The sequence below is a fragment of the Salmo salar genome, chromosome ssa21, assembly GCF_905237065.1.
Source record: "Salmo salar chromosome ssa21, Ssal_v3.1, whole genome shotgun sequence".
Classification (NCBI taxonomy): Eukaryota; Metazoa; Chordata; class Actinopteri; order Salmoniformes; family Salmonidae; genus Salmo; species Salmo salar.
In genome coordinates, this window is record NC_059462.1 from 20,333,928 (window position 1) to 20,349,820 (window position 15,893).

At 43.8% G+C, this 15,893-nt stretch overlaps 1 protein-coding gene across 16 annotated transcripts in view; it reads left to right on the plus strand.

The window, feature by feature from the left end:
• Positions 1–15,893, plus strand: part of tns1b (tensin 1b) — a 312,092-nt gene that overhangs the window by 276,202 nt on the left and 19,997 nt on the right. For all 16 annotated transcript variants that reach the window (XM_014164404.2, XM_014164411.2, XM_014164409.2 and 13 more), the window contains 5 exons: positions 1,549–1,650; positions 6,110–6,287; positions 7,342–8,549; positions 13,027–13,113; positions 14,398–14,526. In XM_014164404.2, coding sequence (XP_014019879.1) covers positions 1,549–1,650; positions 6,110–6,287; positions 7,342–8,549; positions 13,027–13,113; positions 14,398–14,526 — 1,704 coding nt within the window. The remainder of the gene's footprint in view (positions 1–1,548; positions 1,651–6,109; positions 6,288–7,341; positions 8,550–13,026; positions 13,114–14,397; positions 14,527–15,893) is intronic.

Genomic DNA, 15,893 nt, shown 5'->3' on the forward strand with positions numbered 1-15,893 from the left:
CGCTCATTCACACACACACACACACACACACACACACACACACACACACACACACACACACACACACGCGCGCATATACAAATAATTGAAAATAACTAAGCCTCACTCTCCTAAGGTACTGCTCTCTATGTGACTATTGTCATGTGTTTATTCCTTTTAACATCACTCTGTTGTTTTGCTACGCACCGACTTCTCCCAAGCATCTTTATTTGTTAAGCCATATAAGGCTTGTCTTTTATACATATGTCAGTGAGTTACTGTTGTTATTTACATTTGTGTGCATGGCGCAACTTTGCTTACATCCTGCCATGTTTGTTGTGACCGTGTCGCTCAGAGGCTGGTCACAGTGTGATACGTCACCTGCATGGTCCTCCCACAGAGCATGAGGCATGGACACACCCCTCCCACATCTAGCTGTGTCCATCATGATATCACCCATGTTGTTGTGTGTCACTGTGTCACATTCTGTTGTTATGATGTCTTGACAGCTCAGCATCTGTATGTACCATATGTATACACACACATGTGGTTTCCGGACCCAGATTAAGCCTAGTTCTGGACAAAAACATAACTTTCAAACAATATTCTCCGTTGAGCATGTTTTTTCTTCTAGGACTAGTGTTATTCTAGGTCCCGGAAAACATTCCTTAATGTTTCCATGCTACACATGTCAGTCACTCCTATTTATGAGGCATAGAACATGTGCAGCAATGAACAACCTGTCTTGGAATTCAGGAATAAAAAAATTGCCCTATCAAGTGAATACATGTAACGGTAACTAACACACTTTTGAACATTGCGCAATTCCGTACAATTTACCTTATTTTACCGCCCCAAAAAACGGAATACTTCCAGGTCAACTGTAATATGAACACCATTGTAAAGCACAATTTCTCCCCTTTCCAACAAAATCATTGACGAGACCTCCATGCTGCCTGTCTCTGCATGATTGAAGAACGCAATGCGTTCCGTCGGGTCTTTTTAAAAATGGCGGGTGGGGAAGCGAAACCTACTGCATGATAGTGAAAGGGGGGAGATATGTTGTATGGGGAAACTGCTTTTGTCACCCGATTTGTCCAACTTATCACTTCTAAAATGAAAATAAAACACTATAGCTAGAGAAGGGCTACACCTGGTGGAAAGAGGCTGTACGACACAGAATGAGTTCCAAATGCGTTACGTAGTGACACGTCACGATGTAACGTACCGCGTCAGAGGGATTTGTTTTTTGTTAGTCTTTTCTCGAATACTATTAGTCCATTCCCATGAAAATCAACACTGAATCGAAACTTAGTTCACACCCCAGATTTTGATGCCAATACATTTGCTACAGTCCCATTCGTTTTCATTGCAGCCTCGTTTGAATGCTGCGGTGGCGCAAATTTGTACGGAATGGGGTTAGTCACCGTTACATACCTTACATAGACCCAAACCAGGAAACACACACACATACACAGATACAACATGAACAGCACAGGTGTTTGCTGTTAAGACTGTTGTAGTGAAGCATGCTAAATGCTAAGTCATGTTGTGCTCTTTTCCTGCTAGGCCAAGCTCGTTCCCCTCCAGGCCTGATGAAGACCCCTCTCTCTGCCCTGGGCCTCAAACCCCACAACCCAGCCGAGATCCACCTCAACCAGAGTGGCTCAGGTGAGCTAGCACTACTTAGCCTGTTAGCCATTGTGCTTCATTCATGGGCTTGAAGAGCCTGTAAGCATAGCATAATGTAGCCTCTAGCAGGTTAGCATAATCTTACAGCACTATGTTCACTTCATCTAGTTAGTATATTGTATGTAAACTTTGTGTAAATTTGTCTGTCTGTAGTCTGTCTCAATATGTTGTCTTTTGCTAGCAGCACCATATCACCAAGTAAAATTCTTGGTATGTGCAAATGTACTTGGCAAATACTGTGTATATACTGAACAAAAATATAAATGCAACATGTAAAGTGTTGAAATAAAAGATCCCGGAAATGTTCCATACGCACAAAAAGCGTATTTCTCTTAAATGTTGTGCACAAATGTGTTTACATCCTTATTAGCAAGCATTTATTTTTGCCAAGATAATCCATCACAGGTGTGGCATAGTAAAAAGCTGATTAAACTGCATGATCATTACACAGTGCTGGGGACATAAAAGTCCACTCTAAAATGTGAAGTTTTGTCACACAACACAATGCCACAGATGTATCATATTTTGAGGGAGCATGCAATTGGCATGCTGATTGCAGGAATGTCCACCAGAGCTGTTGCCAAATAATTTAATGTTAATTTCTCTACCATAAGCCGCATCCAACGTCGGTTTGCATAACCAAAGAATTTCAAACCATCTCAGGGAAGCTAATCTGCGTGCTCATCGTCCTCACCAAGGTCTTGACATGACTGCAGTTCGGCATCATAACCAACTTCAGTGGGCAAATACTCACCTTCGACGGCCACTGGCACACTGGAGAAGTGTGCTCTTCACGGATTAATCCCGGTTTCAACTGTACATGGCTGACATCAGCAACAAAGTGCCCCCATGGTGGCGTGGGGTTATGGTATGGGCAGGCATAAGCTACGGACAGCGAACGGAATTGCGTATTATCGATTGCAATTTCAATGCACAGAGATACCGTGACGAGATCCTGAGGGACATTTTCGTGCCATTCATCCACCGCCATCACCTCATGTTTCAGCATGATAATGCAAGGATCTGAACACAATTCCTTGAAGCTGAAAATGTCCCAGTTCTTGCATACTCACTAAACATGTCATCCATTGAGCATGTTCTGGATGCTCTGGATCTATGTGTACGCCAGCGTGTTCCAGTTCCTGCCAATATCCAGAAACTTTGCACAGCCATTGAAAAGGAGTGGGACAACATTCCACAGGCCACAATCAACTACGTTATCAACTCTATGCGAAGGAGATGTGTTGCGCTGCATGAGGCAAATGGTGGTCACACCAGATACTGACTGGTTAGGTATCTGTGACCAACAGATGCATATTTCCAGTCATGTGAAATCCAGTGATTAGGGCCAAGTGAATTTACTGATTTCCATATATGAACTCGTAAAATCTTTGAAATTGTTTCGTTTATATATTTTTTCAGTGTATAATAATAATAATATGCCATTTAGCAGACGCTTTATCCAACGCATGTATAAGAATAATGTTTTTTTCTGATAACATTGTGCTACATGACCAAAGGTATGTGGAGACCTGCTCGTCGAACATCTCATTCCAAAATCATGGGCATTAATATGGAATTGGTCCTCCCTTTGCTGCTATAACAGCTACCTGTCTTCTGGGAAGACTTTCCACTAGATGTTGGTACATTGCTGCGGGTGCTTTGCTTACATTCAGCCACAAACATTAGTGAGGTCGAGTACTGACGTTGGGGTGGCAGGTAGCCTAGTGGTTAGAGTGTTGAGCCAGTAACCGAAAGGTTGCTGGATCGAGTCCCTGAGCTGACAAGGTAAAGAAAATCTGTTGTTCTGCCCCTGAACAAGGCAGTTACCTCACTGTTCCCCGGTAGGCAGTTATTGTAAATAAGAATTTGTTCTTAACTGACTTGCATAGTTAAATAAAGGTTAAAAAAAAACACCTCGCAGTTGGTGTTTCAATTCATCCAAAAGGTGTTTGATGGGGTTGAGGTCAGGGTTCTGTGCATGCCAGTCAAGTTCTTCCAGTGCTTTGTGCACGGGGGCATTGTCATGCTGAAACAGGAAAGGCACTTCTCCAAACTGTTGCCACAAAGTTGGAAGCACAGAATCATCTAGCCTGAACCACCGAATTTCAAACTGCCTCTGGAAGCAACATCAGCACAAGAACTGTTCGTCGGGAGCTTCATGAAATGGGTTTCCATGGCCGAGCTGCCACACACAAGCCTAAGATCACCATGTGCAATGCCAAGTGTTGGCTGGAGTGGTGTAAACCTTGCCGCCATTAGACTCTGGAGTAGTGGGAACGGGTTCTCTAGAGTGATGAATCACGCTTCACCATCTGGCAGTCCGACGGACAAATCTGTGTTTGGGGCAGGTAGCGTTCTCCTGGCATCCTCCGTTGCTTCCAGAGGCAGTTTGGATCTCAGTAGGTAGTGTTGCAACCGAGGACAGATTATTTTTAGGTGCTACGCACTTCAGCACTCGGTGCCCCGTTCTCTGAGCTTGTGTGGTCTCCCACTTCGCGGCTGAGACATTGTTGCTCCTAGACGTTTCCACTTCACAATAACAGCACTTACATTTGATCGGGGCAGCTCTAGCAGGGCAGAAATTTGATGAACTGACTTGTTGGAAAGGTGGCATCCTATGTCGGTGCCATGTTGAAAGTCACTGAGCTCTTCAGTAAGGCCATTCTACTGCCAATGTTTGTCTATGGAGATTGCATGTGTGGCTGAAATAGCTGAATACACTCATTTGAAGAGGTGTCCACATACTTCTGTATATATAGTGCAGCATAGTGCTAAAATGTAAGCATAGCATCTACTAGCATAGTGCTACACCCTTGAGGCCTCAATGATTGTTAGCATAGGGCTAAATCTAGAGAGTGTGGCTAGCTAGCACCATTCCCTTGAGGGCTAGAAAGGCTAGCATAGCAACCTAGCTTTAGCTTGAGACACCTTTTCTGTGAAACAGTTCACCAGTGAGATCACCAGTGCTTGTAAATTGAGCAGTGTTTTTGTATCATATGTGGTTATATTGGGGTTGATTTTAGTGACCTAGGAATGTGAATGAAAGCTTGATTTATGGCTCACCTTCATAGGGTTGCATGTAAATCCAGTCTTCAAAGCGACGAGCCCCATGTTTACACAGCCGACAGGCCTAATGTGAGAGAGCCCCCAGAAATATAATTTCAACAAATGACTCCTTTGAACATGCGCTCTTTTTTTATTGTCTCCTCTAAGCCTTTATGGAGTGTTTGGTTCTAGCGGAGGCAGGAGCAATAATATCTCATTACTGGATGAGGTGCTTGGGCTCTCGGAGGGATGTTTGACTTGGCTCACGAAATGTGGACCCCACTGCTCAGTAGTTCCTTCTGCGCTGACTATTCCAGCGCTGACATATACACACACGCACACACACACACACAAACACACACACACACACATCTGTAGTTAAACTACAGATGCTTGAATATAACTTTGACTAATTTTCTTCCCTCTCTACATCATCTATCACACATCATACTTTGTCTTCTTTCTTTCTCCCATGAACCTCTTTTCCTCCCCTCCCTTCTCTGGCTACCTTACACTACTTCTCATCCTCTTCCTCCCTTCTCATTCCTTTCTTCCCTCCCGTTATCTCTCTCTTCTTGTTCTTGACTCCTTGTTTCACTTTTTTTCTTTGAATTCCGTCCGTCACGGCGCCTCAGACGCTGAAAATAGTGAGGACGAGGAAGGTAAGGACATCGCCCAATCATCAAGCATTTTTTTTACTTCCCCAGAGAACCCTTATCATAGACGAACGCAGAGCCTCACTCTTTTTCCCCTCTTCTCCCATCCAACTGTCCTCCACCCATTTCAGGTGTTACTTCACAATTCCTTACAACGATGCACTTTTTCTCCATTTCTTTGTTCCGTATTGTGTTTGCTCATTGCTGTTATGGACACCATCCCTCTTGTTCCATTCAGTCACTGTATTTGCCATGGAGTCATTGTTGTGGGCAATACTGTTCCCTCCAGAAGATTCTAGTCTAGCGTGTGTTTCAGATCTAGCAGACTGTGCTTTTGATAGGCTCTTGTGGACATCACTGGAATGTCGAGGGGGCATTTCATTGATAATTTCAATGAAGGAGGAGTAATTTAACGACAGCCTAAAGCCCATTGTTGCTTCATAGGTTCTCTGGACTGCTAAACTCTTAACTTTGTAGTCCCATTTGTAGGAGTTTAAATATTATATTAAAGATAGAGTGTATACCCAAAGTGCAGTAAATCTTGATATCCAAACAACTCACTAATACTGAATTCAGTGAAGAAAACACATTTGATAGTTTATGGCATGTTCACAAGAACAGAATTGTCACTGTTTAGGGGGAAAGTGCAGCCATCCTGTGAAGACAACTTCACCTTCACGACAGTACACACTGAAATTAAATCACACTTAATGGCCAAGTCTGTATCTCTTCAGAGCCGCGGAGCTATGTGGAGTCGGTGGCCAGATCAGCGGTGGCCGGCGGGGGACCACCAGGGTCACCTGTGACCCTCACCCCTCCAGGAGAGATCTTGGCCAGACAGACGACCACTGACCCTGCCCCGACCCTCAACCCCCCACTGTCTAGCAGCAGCCCAATCCACAGCTCAGAGGGGTGAGTACGAAGCAAACAACATTAATACATACACTCAATGGCCAGTTTATTAGGTACGCTCGTTCACGAAAATGGTTCGCTCCTACAGACTGTGAGTCACGTGGAACTGGCTTGCTATATAAAGCAGGCAGACTGGCAACGAGGCATTCCGTTACTGTTCGATTGAATGTTAGAATGGGCAAAACGCGTGACCTAAGCGACTTTGATTGTGGTATGATCGTAGGTACCAAGTGCACCGGTTCCAGTATCTCAGAAACGGCCGGCCTCCTGGGCTTTTCACTCACGGCAGTGTCTAGGGTTTACCGAGAATGGCACGACAAACAAAAAACATCCAGTCGGCAGCAGTCCTGTGGGCAAAAACAGCTCGATAATGAGTTCGAATCAAATTGGCTAGAACCGTGCAAGCTAACAGGCGTGCCACAAACAAGCAAATAATTACGCAGTATAACAGTGGTGTGCAGAATGGCACCTTGGAATTCAGCAGACGACCAGTTCCACTCCTTTCAGCTAAAAACAAGAAGAAGCGGCTCCAGTGGGCTCGCAATCACCAAAACTGGACTATTAAGGGGTGGAAAAACATTGCCTGGTCTGACAAATCCCGGTTCCTGTAGCGTCATGTTGATGGGAGAATCAGGATTTGGCATAAGCAGCATGAGGCCATGGCCCTATCATGCCTGGTGTCAATGCGACAGGCTGGTGGCGGTAGTGTAATTGTGTGGAGTATGTTTTCCTGGCACACGTTAGCTCCCTTTAAACCAATTGAGCAATGTTTCCATTCCCCGAAGTGTTCAGGCTGTTCTGGAGGCAGTGGGGGGTCCGAACCGTACTTCATGAGTGTACCTAATAAATTGTTTAATGAGTGTATATTAAATGACTTTAAACATACACTGGTTACACTACATGACATTGGTAAGGAACCAGTATTCCTGAAATATACTACATGTTTATAGATAGCAAGGGATCCATAGGTGTTAATATTGCATTTAGTTAATTCTACTGTTGTTGTCTTTCCATACACTGTGTTTGAGTGTCTCTGTCTCTCTTTCTCCCTCAGAGAGCAACAATTGGCTGACAGCCGTGCAAACATCCCCTCGCAAGCGGCCAGTGACTCCGGCTTCCGTTCCCAGCCTTCTGAGGGCGCATCCCCCACCCCCACTCCCACCTCCGTCGCTATTCCCAAGCCCTACCTCCAGGCCCTGGGAACCCCATCTCCCTTCCTTCAAGCCCAGGGTACCCCTACCCCCTCCTACTTGAGCTCCAACTCCCCCACCCTGTGCTCCCCCACCACCACGCCCTCCTACCTAGGTCCCAGTGGCCTCATGGGGAGTTACATCTCCACCGACCCCAGCCCTCCCCAGGCACAGCCGGAGGTACACCCCCGGGAAAGCCCTTTGGCTGTCCACCCCTCGCCAGGATCAGGAACTCTCCACACACTGCATCACGACTCCAACAGCCCCTCTCTCCAACATCGGCACCAGCCCACCAATCACGGCAGCCCTGTCATGGGCCACCAACCCTCACCTGCCAATGGCTTTGTGGAGTTTGGGATCCCTGGGATGGTAATGGCGGGAAGTCCCGTGTTGGGCCGCCACCACTATAACCCGTGTGTGTCCAAGGGGACACAGTCCAGCCCAGTGCTGAGTCGACAGCCCTCCATGCCCCAGAGGAGCCCTGTCCTGAGCCGACAACCATCCCTGACGCAGGCCTCCCAGGGCAGCCCCGTGCTCAGCCGCCAGCCCTCCCTCACCTACAGCCAGCCTATCCAGAGCAGTATCCAGAGCAGTCCGGTGCTGAGTCGACAGCCATCCCTCACCCACCAGCAGGGCAGTGGTAATAGTCCGGTGCTGGACCACCACACGTCCCTCGGACAGATTTCACAACGCAGTCCGAGTCTGGACCGACACCCTATGTTGCATAGTAGCGGCTACACCACCCCGGACGAGAGGCACGGCACCCTGTCCCGACAGAGCAGCTCCTCAGGATACCACCCACCCTCCACGCCCTCCTTCCCCCTCTCCCCTGCGGGCTACCTGGACGGGGGGATGGTGATGGGGCTAAGGCAGGGCAGCCCGGCCCCCCCGGCGCAGGCTCAGCCCCAGCTGCCAGAGAAGAGGCGCATGTCGAGCGGGGAGAGGCCCAACGGGGGGCTCTCTTACGGCACGCTGAACGGGAAAATGTCCTCACCTATGTCGAGTGGAGGGAGCACACCCAGCACCAGCTACTTTCAAACACTGCCAGACTTCTCCAAGTTTAACATGTCTGGTAAGACCACCTTGAAAACCCTCTTAAAACTTAGCTACTACTGTAGCAAAGAGCACCCCAACTAGCACTGACATCCTCAGCGAAACAGGAAGTGAAGATCAGTGTATTCTCAAGGATGATACAGTGCTCTCTGTAATTATTGGGACAGTAAGGCATTTGTTTCTTCTTTTGACTCTATACTCCAAAAGTTTGGATTTGAAATCAAACAATGACTATGAGGTTAAAGTACAGACTGTCAGCTTTCATTTGAGGGTATTTTAATCCATATTGGGTTAACCGTTTAGAAATTACAGCACTTTTTGTACATAGTCCCCCCAAAAGTATTGGGACAAATTCACTTACAGTACCAGTCAAAAGTTTGGACACACCTACTCATTCCAGGGTTTTTATTTATTTGTATTATGTTCTACATTGTAGAATAATAGTGAAGACATCAAAACTATGAAACAATACATATGGAATCATGTAGTAACCAAAAAAGTGTTAAACAAATCAAAATATATTTGAGATTCTTCAAAGTAGCCACCCTTTGCCTTGATGACAGCTTTGCACACTCTTGGCATTCTCTCAACCAGCTTCATGAGGTAGTCACCTGGAATGCATTTCAATTAACAGGTGTGCCTTGTTAAAAGTTCATTTGTGGAATTTCTTTCCTTCTAAATGCATTTGAGCTAATCAGTTGTGTTGTGACAAGGTAGGGGTGGTATACAGAAGGTAGCCCTATTTGGTAAAAGACCAAGTCCATATTCTGTCAAGAACAGCTCAAATAAGCAAAGATAAACGACAGTCCATCATTACTTTAAGACATGAAGGTCAGTCAATCCGGGAATTGTCAAGAACTATGAAGGTTTCTTCAAGTGCAGTTGCAAAAAGCATCATGTGCTGTGATGAAATTGGCTATCATGAGGATCGCCACAGGAAAAGAAGAGTTACCAGAAATTGCAGCCCAAATAATGCTTCACAGAGTTCAAGTAACAGACACATCTCAACATCAGCTGTTCAGATGAGACTGCGTGAATCATGCCTTCATGGTCGAATTGCTACAAAGAAACCACTACTAAAGGACACCAGTAAGATGAAGAGACTTCCTTGGGCCAAGAAACACGAGCAATGGACATTAGACCGATGGAAATCTGTCCTTTGGTCTGATGAGTCCAAATTTGATATTTTTTGGTTCCAAACGCCGTGTCTTTGTGAGATGCAGAGTAGGTGAACGGATGATCTCTGCAAGTGTGGTTCCATCTGTGAAGCATGGAGAAGGAGGTGTGATGGTGTGGGGGTGCTTTGCTGGTGACACTCTGTGATTTATTTAAAATTCAAGGCACACTTAACCAGCATGGCTACCACAGCATTCTGCAGCAATATGCCATCCCATCTGGTTTGCGCTTAGTGGGACTATCATTAGTTTTTCAACAGGACAATGACCCAACACACCTCCAGGCCGTGTAAGGGCTATTTGACCAAGAAGGAGGGTGGAGTGCTGCATCAGATGACCTGGCCACCACAATCAACTGACCTCAACCCAATTGAGATGGCTTGGGATGAGTTGGACCGCATAGTGAAGTAAAAACAGTCAACAAGTGCTCAGCGTATGCAGGAACTCCTTCAAGACTGTTGGAAAAGCATTCCAAGGGAAGCTGGTTGAGAGGATCCCAGGAGTGTGCAAAGCTGTCATCAAGGCAAAGGGCAGCTACTTTGAATAATCTAAAATATATTTTGATTTGTTTAACACTTTTTTGGTTACTACATGATTCCATATGTGTTATTTCAGAGTTTTTATGTCTTCACTATTGTTCTACAATGTAGAAAATAGTAGAAAATAAGAAAAACCCTTGAATGAGTAGGTGTGTCCAAACCTTTGACTGGTACTGTGTATGTGTATTAAAGTAGTAAAAAGTTTAGTATTTCTATTGGGCACAAAATCATCTGAAACACAACCAAAACAAACAGCAAATGCATCCAACAAGTTTGTAGCGTCACAAGCTTGATGTAATAAATCATTGTGTGCTATGAATATTGGACCAAATACTTAAATGTTTACTACTTTAATAGACATGTAAGTCAATTAGTCCCAATACTTTTGCTCCCCTAAAATGGGGGGGACTATGTACAAAATGTGCTGTAATTTCTAAACGGTTCACCCGATAAACCCTCAAATTAAAGCTGACGGTCTGCACTTTAACCGGATAGTCATTGTTTGATTTAAAATCCAAACTTTTGGAGTATAGAGCTAAAAGAAGAAAAAATGCTTCACTGTCCCAAAAATTACGGAGGGCACTGTATATTCTTTAAAGTGGGTAATTAACGTGAAACTGCATGATAATAACAATTTAATAAGCTGATTTTACCTTCTCGGTAACTATATATTTAGGATAAACGTATGATATGTGTTTAGCCACAATATACACTACCGTTCAAAAGTTTGGGGTCACTTAGAAATGTCCTTGTTTTTGAAAGAAAAGCAACATAAAAAAATACCATTAAAATAACATCAAATTGATCAGAAATACAGTGTAGACATTGTTAATGTTGTAAATGACTATTGTAGCTGGAAACGGCAGATTATTTTATGGAATATCTACATCGGCGTACAGAGACCCATTATCATCAACCATCACTCCTGTGTTCCAATGGCATGTTGTGTTAGCTAATCCAAGTTTATCATGATGAGAAACAGACGCCTCACAAGTCCTCAACTGGCAGCTTCATTGAATAGTACCCGCAAAACACCAGTCTCAACGTCAACAATGAAGAGGCAACTCCGTTATGCTGGCCTTCTAGGCAGAGTTCCTCTGTCCAGTGTCTGTGTTATTTTGCCCATCTTAATATTTTATTTTTATTGGCCAGTCTGAGATATGGCTTTTTCTTTGCAACTCTGCCTAGAAGCTGCCAGTTGAGGACTTGTGAGGCGTCTGTTTCTCAATCTAGACACTCTAATGTACTTGTCCTCTTGCTCAGTTGTGCACCGGGGCCTCCCATTCCTCTTTCTATTCTGGTTAGAGCCAGTTTGCGCTGTCCTGTGAAGGGAGTAGTACACAGTGTTGTACGAGATCTTCAGTTTCTTGACAATTTCTCGCATGGAATGGCCTTCATTTCTCAGAACAAGAATAGACTGGCGAGTTTCAGAAGAGAGTCTTTGTTTCTGGCCATTTTGAGCCTGTAATCGAACCCACAAATGCTGATGCTCCAGATACTCAACTAGCCTAAAGAAGGCCAGTTTTATTGCTTCTTTAATCAGCACAACCGTTTTCAGCTGTGCTAACATAATTACAAAGGGGTTTTCTAATGATCAATTAGCCTTTTAAAATGATAAACCTGGATTAGCTAACACAACGTGCCATTGGAACACAGGAGTGATGGTTGCTGATAATGGGCCTCTGTTCGTCTACGTAGATATTCCAAAAAAATCTGCCGTTTCCAGCTACAATAGTCATTTACAACATTAACAATGTCTACACTGTATTTCTGATCAATTTGTTGTTATTTTAATGGACAAAAAATGTGCTTTTCTTTCAAAAACAAGGACATTTTTAAGTGACCACAAACTTTTGAACGGTAGTGTATATATGTTTTTTACAAATACATTACTTATGAAACTTATGCAAACCGCAAACGGGTATATTCTTTGCCAGTACATATGTAACAATGCATACCTAAACTATAATTGCACTAGTACCTAACTATATAAGTACAATGTAAATACATCTGTTTTCATACGCACATTTTTCTGTGAAAGCAGACGAAGTTGGTAGAGCCAGCAAAGTATAGTGAAGTAAAGTGAATGCGGTCATACTCGCATGGCTTTAGCTGAGCAGGCGGTTTATAAGTTGGACACACTTACTTTCTCCGTAAACACATTGCAGAGCAGATGAAGGAATGAATGCATCTCCCAGGCAGCCCAGCCAGTCCCAGATGCTAGGTTCAGATAGAACTGGCATCCGGCCCAGAGCCTTGTTTGGCAGCCATTTCTGCATCTGCAGTGGTTTCAAAGCTCCATTCTGGGTTATACTGAGTATACTGGGAGAAGAGTTAAACCAGCAACTACTAATATGGTCACAGATACAGATACCGGTGTGTTTGCGAGAGACAGAGATACTGAGGGTTGACGCTAGGAGCTAACTCACTAATAGCGCAGATTCGCTAATCTCTACACAACTGGAAGTCCAGTTGATATGTAGATTGGATTATCTGCACAGGGTCTTGGTCAGGATGACCCTCATGAAGCATCACTGCTGCTGTCTTCGTCCAGGTCTTTTTTGAAAAATGTATTTTTATCTCAACGAGTCTAACCTGGTTAAATAAAGGTAAAAATAAATAAATAAGAATACTGAGACTTTGGACTTGATTCAATGTAATGTGACATGCAGCATTTACGAAGTATCATATAAACATACCTCTTTTCACATGGTGAAATGGCTAAATGATTTAGGTTAAATCTACACATGTTTTCAACACACCTCGTTCTTTCTTCTCTTAGACGGGAGTCCCGAGACCAGGCTGAATGTAAAGTTTGTTCAGGACACTTCCAAGTTCTGGTACAAGCCTGACATCTCCCGTGAACAAGGTAATTGTGCCTCTTGTCATAGAGGGAAGAGATTAAAGGTAGCACATACAGTAGGTTTTATGATAATTCAGTTTTCCAAGAAAATGCGTAGAAATTAGAGTATTAAGTAGTAACTGCTGTGTAATGGTATGTACTACACTCCTAGAAAAAAAGGTTCCAAAAGGGTTCTTCAGCTCTCCCCATATGAGAACCCTTTTTGGTTCCAGGTAGAACCCTTTTTGGTTTCAGGTAGAACTCTTTTGGGTTCCATGTAGATCCCTCTGTGGAAAGGGTTCTACCTGGAACCGAAACGGTTTTACCCGGAACTAAAACTGGTTCTTCAAAGGGTTATCCTATTGGGACAGCCAAAGAACTCTTTTAGGTTCTAGATAGCAACTTTGTTTTCTAAGAGTGTAGTTACTAGCTTGTCACAGAACAGTTACCTTAGTTATCCCACTAGTTGTTCCTCTAGCTAGCATAAGACCTATCTAAGGTAAAATGTGGCCGAGAATGTTATTTATTTAGTAACCAGGAGAGATGTTAGGATGTGTGTCTGATGTAAACCCTTTTGGATTCTTCTGACACATCCTCTCCACACACAGATGTCCTAAATGACCCTATTCTGTTCTCTTCTCCTGTATGTTTCACTGTGAGGTCACCACTGTTGGCCCCAACATCTGCTTCTGCTCACACTCTCTTATTGGATTAGATCATCTGGGATGGAACGTCTGCTAAATGAATAAAATGTCAATGGAGATAGCCTTAAACACAAGCACATGCTCCGCTGCGATGACATCACACATTCAGATCAGATGCACGCGCGCACACACACACACACGCACACACACACCATATGTACTCCATTAATCTAAGTGGCTAGGGAACATCTGCATGTACTGTATATCTACCTTACTTACAGAGTCTAAGAAATGTCATATTTGGACATATAGGGATATATAGAATTGCATGTTAGAGATGCAATACATGTTGTTTTGTTGAACAAGACAACAGTTAATAACTCTCCCCCGTAGTTACATTGAAATATGGGATCACAAAAGGTCTTCCTTCCTTTCCAAGGAAAGTTTCCTCCTCATCCCCTTCCGACTCCCCCTCCTCTTCAGAATAATTTTTCACCCCCTCCCTCTCTCCCCCAGAAACCTCACCTAGCCTCTTCCTTTTCCTTGTTTCTTCTCCTCTCTGTGTTATATCCAAAGGGATGTATGATCTGGCAATAGTTTCTTACTTTCCTCTGAGGGGATACATAAAGTGTTATTTTATTGAATCATGTATTATTGTGTATTGCAGCCATCAGCCTGCTGAGAGAGAGAGAGCCCGGGGCCTTTGTCATTCGGGACAGTCACTCCTTCCGAGGGGCCTATGGCCTGGCCATGAAAGTGGCCTCTCCTCCTCCCACTGTACAGCAGACCAAGAAAGGTACTTCCAAGTTTCCCACTTGTTATGAACACATGAGTGTGATATGTGGTTGTCTCTCCTAGCTGTTTTAAGATGAATGCACTAACTTTAAATAGCTCTGGATAAGAGCGTCTGCTAAATTACTCAAACGTAAAATGTACTGGATCACCAACTGGTCTCCAGCTTTCATATACTGTACCTGCAATTGCTGATGGAAAATTATATTAGCCCTCTACACCTCTGTGATGTTGTGTCATCTTGTGGCCCTACATATAAGGAGACACACACACACACACACACAGTCCACAGTGAAATCATACAAAGAACAACCACATTTTGAATGACGTTCACAATCTCTCACGTATTAAATCAATCAATCAACAAACTCTGAAGTGGATCATGTGTTTTTGAGGGGCCCGATGAAAGCATATCGTTACTCCAGCAGAGTCTGGCTGTACAGTCGAATAGCACTACTAAACATATACTCTGGGTCTTAATACTGTCGTTAAGGTATGAGGTGCCTGTGATGTTTCCAATAACACCTAGAAGAGCAGGGATAACTGGGAGTGGATTGGAATGTCTCCTCTACACACGTGGACGCCTGCACACGTCTGCCTGCGCGCGCGCGTGCGCACACACACACACACACACACACACACACACACACACACACACACACACACACACACACACACACATAATGGTTCTTAATAGTGCCAGTTATTTGGCTTGTAACCATAACAGAACCCTTTTTGGTGCTATATAGAACACTTTTTTTGAAGGTTCTGTAACCATGCTCATAAGGTTCTAAATGGAACCAGTATGGTGCTATAAATAACCCTTTCGTAAGGTTCTATAAAGAACAATTTAAAAAGGTTATATATAGCACCAAAAAAGGGTTCCGCTATAGTTACAGCTATATAGAACCCTTTTTATGGTTCTTTATAGAACCTTTATGGAGAATGGTTCTATAAAGAACATCTCTCAATCTGAAAAGTTTGTTTTAGATACTTTTGAAGAACCATACAGGGTTTTATATTCTGGTCAGCCATATTATATTGTTAAAATTCCATAGGTGTTATTGTGTTAATTGACACATTGAGTCAAGTGAGCTACTGTACCTGTGGAACAGCTGGTGGTCCAGGAGGAGAGAATTGAGCACCACTGACTGATTTAGTGAACCGTTCTCAATTGACACAACTGTTCTCAGTCTTTCACAAGACACCATCACTGGCCATAATGTTTAATAACACAACACATTAGATAAACTGGAATGACACTTTCACTCACGGTTGCACAAAAACGGGCTGAGCGCAAACCACGCCCCAAATTATTCTAGTGAGCCACCTCCTCTACCTTTTAATTATCACTAAAAGAGCAAATAACCC